Genomic DNA, 5,674 nt, shown 5'->3' with positions numbered 1-5,674 from the left:
CTGCAGATTTAGAGAGCTCTTGAAGGTAGCTGTGGTGACTAAAAGCGCAGGCTGATGCAAATGTGTGTACTTTGCGTCTTTACAAACAAAATGTTGCTCCTTTGAGTAAGCGAGCAGTACCATGTGAAGTCAAGAAGACCGGGATTAAGAAACATGTCTAGAAAAATACAAACAAACAAACTCAAAACTGAAAACAAAATTAACTAAAGCTATGAGAACTCAGCAAAAACAAAAATCACATTAGAATGCTATAGGTAGGGATGGTTTGTTTTACTATACCACTCTGTGCAACAATAGCAGCAAAAGCATTTTTTTTTTTTTTTGGGGGGGGGGGATCTACATGTGTTCAGGCTTGTACTTGTGCGCTTTCTTACCAATACCAATTTGCCCTTGTAGCGTGGATAATTTTGCTGAAAATACAGCAACACAAGGCAATAGATTTGTTTTCAGGTGGAGATATGAAAATGTGTACAAAGTTACTTTTATCTTGCAAATCATAAACGAGGGAAGTAGGTTGAATTCGGCTGGTAACAATACCCCCCCCCCCCCTTTAAGTCTTACAATACTATTTTACTGAAACATTAAGGCATGTCGGGGGGGAGGGGGGCTGGAGGGAAAGGGGAGGGGGAAGAGGGGCGGTTAGTGTACACCTTAGTGAGCTTGAAGAGTGTCAAAACATCCTTAAAAGTTGTGAATGGATCACAGCGTGCACTTTGCATTCCTAATGATGAATGTTTTCATTTGCAAAGTGGACCCTCATTCTCCAAAAACCGATTGGAGACCAAAGTTACGTTCACACACTGTTCCTAAACTTTAAGTTTAAGTCAGAAACTTGTCTTTCGATGATTGATTTTTAGTTAAGCGCTGTGTGGACGCACTCAAAAGTTAGCAGTCTTAAAGTTTAGTCAATGATTAGAACCACAAAACATCTTAGGGTTTACACTCTATCCGCGAGCCAAGGGGGGTCCCCACTCGTAGTTTTGCTCCGTATGGACACAATGATCGACGAGCTTTTGAGTTAGCGTGACCCTTGCTTTTCGAATTTGCTGCCAGGTCAACCTCCAGCTGTGCTATTTTGTATGGGCATAAGGTCATAGCGAAGACTCTGCACTTCCGGTATAATTATCGAGCGGTATTCACTCATAAGTTGTATCTTAAAGGAATAGGTGTGCGTGTGAACCCATGTCGTGAATTCAGAAGTGGAGCTTATCATCAACAGTTAAGTTTTCCACTTAAACTTCAAGTTTGGCAACTGCATGCAAACATAACCACTGAAATTCTGAAGAATATGCCTTCATTTCCCACCAAACAAAATCTCCATACTTCCCAGATCACAGTTATCCCTATTCCACTCGTGATGTCAAAATATTTATATAGATTTTGTTTTGCTTTGTCTTGTTTTTGTTTTGCTTTTCAGACAAAATTTGTAGGACTGGACTAGTCATAATGTATCTACAACAGGAGGGTCAGGGTTGTCAAGATTTCTAATTGTGTTGTTGTCTCGTTTTGTATTATTTTTCTAGCTATGTATGTATCCAGGCATGTTGCAGAACCCCCCCCCCCCCAAACAAAAAAAAAAAGAAAAAAAAAAAAAAAAAAGAACAACAAGAAGTGCAATAGGAAACCAAGTAGAAGGGAAAAAGTAAAAATTCAGATAAATTGCAATGATTTTTTGCATTCACATGTACATTTCGTAGTAGTTTGTTGTTTTTTTTACGAAATTTTGCAATGCCACCAATATTTCTGAAATTGAGAAGACTTCACCTCCCAAAGCACAGAGGCTTGTGTATATTTTCTCTAAGGTTGGAGATCAGTGAATATACTTCTTACAAAGGCATAAGACCCATTTCTCATTCAGCTGCTACAGTCCTTGATTGTGAATCTAACTGCTTGCGAAAGTGTCTTTTACAAGTTCCAAAGCGCAAAATCCTAGATGCCTGCAAAATACATAGTGCAGTACATTTAATGTTTGACTCATGAAGAAAGCAACAGGCTCTGATGAAAGTAACGGATGTTATTCCGGTTGTGGGAAGTGTGTGACACATGCACTGCAAACATCACAATCACATGACTAGGACGGTTATTTTAAGGAACCCCGAAGACACTGTATTAGGTGATTAATTGACATTTGAATGGTCATAACTTTCGGTGCTTTATCACAGATGATAACTTTCTTATGGAGGGCAGTTCGAAAAATTTTGTTCTGAAAAAGCTCGCTGATCATCTGCTTGATGCTGCCATCATGTTCTGAACCTCCATGTGTTCTTGGTGGATATACATTGTAGATCCTAGGGTTATGTTGTCAGACTCTGAAGATGCATTGCATTGCATTGCATTTCTTTTTTTTGCTCACAAAGACTCCAGTTGGAATAACTAGTTTGGATCAATGATTAACATTTGATGCTTTTTCTATGTGTGTGTGTGTATGTGTGTGTGTGTGTGTGTGTGTGTGTGTGTGTGTGTGTGTGTGTGTGTTTGTGAATGCGTGCTTGCAGTTGATAGTGTGTGTGTGTATGTGTCAGTTTTATCAGGTTGTGTTACTGCACTTGTGCAGAATTCTGCAGAATCATTTTTATGAAGATTGTTTTTGCCGTATCATTTTCAATACAGAATGAACAATCATTGCCGTTTTCCATGATCACAAATACAGTACTCTGCAAACATGTTGCAATCCCACAAATTGCTGTTTTCATATCATACAAGACTTCACTTGTTAGCTACCATATACCCCCATTTCATGGCAATCTTAATCCGATCCTTAAATCCTTTTGGTTTGTCATGCACAGGTTACTGTTTCGCAGATCCTTCAGGGCAAGTACGCCAAACAGCTGACCATAGAGAAGATACAAGCCTTCTACCAGTGGTACAACATCTACAACGGTCTGACAGATAACACCATGTTGCCGGCAGACAAGGTGGACAGCGCCACGCTGCCTCGCATCAGCTCCAGGCACTGGCGACGCCCGCGCACCCTCTTCAACCCGCGCACGGAGCTCCCACGCCTCCTGCGCTGGTACCGCCAGAACCCCCGGCCGAGCCGCGCCGAGATGGAGGTATACCTGGCTGAGCTGAACTCGTCCGACTTTCGCCAGAATGGCACCCCCCTGCAGTACTCGTCCATCATGATCTGGTTCAAGAACGCCCGGGTGAAGTACCGGCACCTGCTTCGCTCCAGTGCCATTGCCCAGATGCATGAAGACATGACCTATGCATCCATGCAATCACCAGAGGAACTAGTAGTGGATGAAGATAAAGAGAGGGATGATGAGAAGGAAGAAGAAATGGTTGTGGAAAAAGAGGATGAGGATGAAGAGGATGAAGAGGAGGTGGAGGAGAGAGAGAAGGAAAGGGAAAGGGGACCCCCCACCAAGGGACCGTCCAGGAATGCAGCAAAGAGCCCCGCGAGAAGTCCTGCACGGAGTCCCGCAAAGAGTCCCGTGAGACCTCTCCAACTGAAGCAGGAGCCCATAGTGGAGGCCGAGGACTCGGAACGCAGCGAGAACCGCGTGGAAGCGGCCGTCCCCAAGCCTGTCATACTGCCCTCGTTGTTGCACATGCAGGCCAAGCCACACCTCCAGCCTGTCAGTATTGTCAGCAATGGTCTGATCGTCCCGAGTCGGCTACCGAACGGCTACCAGCAGCCCGAGGCTGCCCTCCAAGTGCCGGACTTACGGAAGATCGCGTCGGGTTTCGGAATCTCGTTAACCCCCGAAATGGCAGCAGCCGCACACGGGCTGCCCATCAACACCTTGGCCCACTCCCAGTACCTGCAGGCAGTGGAGCTGATGCAGAAGGATTGCCCCACGGGGAGGATAGACTACCACAACGGAGCATTGTCTGTTCCCAAACCAACTCCTCTCTCCCTGACTACTTCGTCGGTGTCACAGCACAGGACGTCGACGCCCCAATCGCACAAATCGCAGTCAGAGTCCTCCCCGAAGCAGGCCAAGTCGCCGCAAACGACCACCTCGCAGACGCCCACGGCGCGCATTCCCCGCAAGCGCTTCACCATCGACCCAACCTTTGAGGTGCCCAAACTGCAATCGTGGTTTGCCATTGACCCGCGGCCCGATCGACAAACCATTGAACGCTACGTCCAGGAACTGAACTCCAGCGAGTGGCGCCGCCACCAGCCCAAGTACAACAACCGCGTGGTCTATGTCTGGTTCAAAAATGCTCGTGCCAAGTATTCAAAGATGCAGTCGATTGCCACAGACCCAGAGACAGAAAGACGGCGCTCAGAACTAATCAGGATGCATCACGAAGCCCAGATGTCATGAACTTTTGCCTTAGGTTTTCAAAATTTATCCATCATGCCAAGTTCTTCTTTCCTTTGGTAAAACAAAGAAGAAGTACGCAGACATTTCGTCGTCTTGAATGAGCAATTTTTTGAAAGAATTTTGTAGAAGACGAACTCATGTCTTGGTACCTTTTATACCACGTCTGATAATCTATGACCACTTGCGCGATACATCTCATTTCTACAGTACCATGTGCGAGCGGCGTGTGTGCGCCACCAACCAGCATCTCACCGAGTATACCTAGTCGTGTCGTTTCTTCATAAGTACTGCAACATTTTTGCTTGGAGTTTGCCAATATCTCGAAGTCATCCAATGCTAAGTGAAAGTATTTGTGGTGGCGTGTTGGTTTGCTCTCAAACTTTGTTTGGTGGGTCAAAATTGAAGGGGACAATCAAATGAATTGCATTTATTTGTGCAATTTTTATGTGCTAAAGCATATCATTATCTGCACTTTCTAGTTTCCAAATGCTTTTCCTGTCATAAATTTCCTAACTTCATTTCTCAAATGAATTATATTTTATTTCTGTGTTTTTTCCTCTTTTTTTTGTTGAAGCAGAGGTGTTCTTCATATGTATGTGTAGTTTATGTAGATCCTGTAAAAAAAAAAATTGTTGATCTTTTCACTGTTCCATCACTTTTGCTATGCTCTTTATTTCACTGCACATTTCAGAAGAAAAATGTATTTGGAAGTTTTGATTTTATCCTTAATGTGTGACATATTGCACATAGGCACACTATCTTGGAGGCTAGTCTGATGTGATGGATGGTAAAAGATGATAGCTATAATAGTATTCTAGATACTAAGCCATTGCCATCATTAGAAACTTTTGGTATCGAAACAAGATACAACTGTTTCAAATAGAAGAAGCAAATGAAAGCAACTTTGCCATCGAATGGCATTCACATGTCATTGATGTTTTTCTTTTTTTTTTGTCAATGAACCATGCAGAATAGTCTTCAAATGAAGTAAGACACAAAAATATGGAAGGATACTATCAAAGGTAGTAATATGTCGCAGGTTTTGTACTTCACTAAGTGTCCTTGTACAACTCTATAGATGCCTCATCATAAATAGCATCAAGTGTCTATGTAAGCATTCCATTGATACCTCCGGTGCTATCTTGAAGTCATCAGCGTGACGAGATCATCTGGGGAACAAACAACACAAACATAAGCTGGAAAAAGAAAAGAAAAGATGCACTGTTTAAAATCACTTTCACCTATGGATTTGCAAGTCTATGGTGTGCAAACGTTCATCGAGCTATAGGACCTTTGAAGTGACATCATTTTAGTTCACAGTTTGCCAGATCTCTGACCTCAATTGGATGGAAGTATGAAGGAATTACAGAAGCATGTACGCTCTTAGCTGTTTG

The 5,674-nt window shown here is 43.3% G+C and overlaps 1 protein-coding gene across 1 annotated transcript in view; it reads left to right on the top strand.

Annotated features, from left to right (window-relative positions):
* Nucleotides 1-5,674, top strand: part of LOC139729099 (uncharacterized) — a 34,886-nt gene extending 29,212 nt beyond the window's left edge. The window contains exon 5 of the mRNA XM_071640022.1: nucleotides 2,787-5,674. Within this exon, the coding sequence (XP_071496123.1) occupies nucleotides 2,787-4,280 (1,494 nt within the window). The 3' untranslated portion in view covers nucleotides 4,281-5,674. The remainder of the gene's footprint in view (nucleotides 1-2,786) is intronic.

Source organism: Diadema antillarum, unplaced genomic scaffold (assembly GCF_040938485.1).
Source record: "Diadema antillarum isolate AM-2024a unplaced genomic scaffold, OU_Dant_1.0 seq00000217_RagTag, whole genome shotgun sequence".
NCBI classification, from domain to species: domain Eukaryota; kingdom Metazoa; phylum Echinodermata; class Echinoidea; order Diadematoida; family Diadematidae; genus Diadema; species Diadema antillarum.
This window is presented reverse-complemented; position numbering and strand designations above follow the sequence as displayed.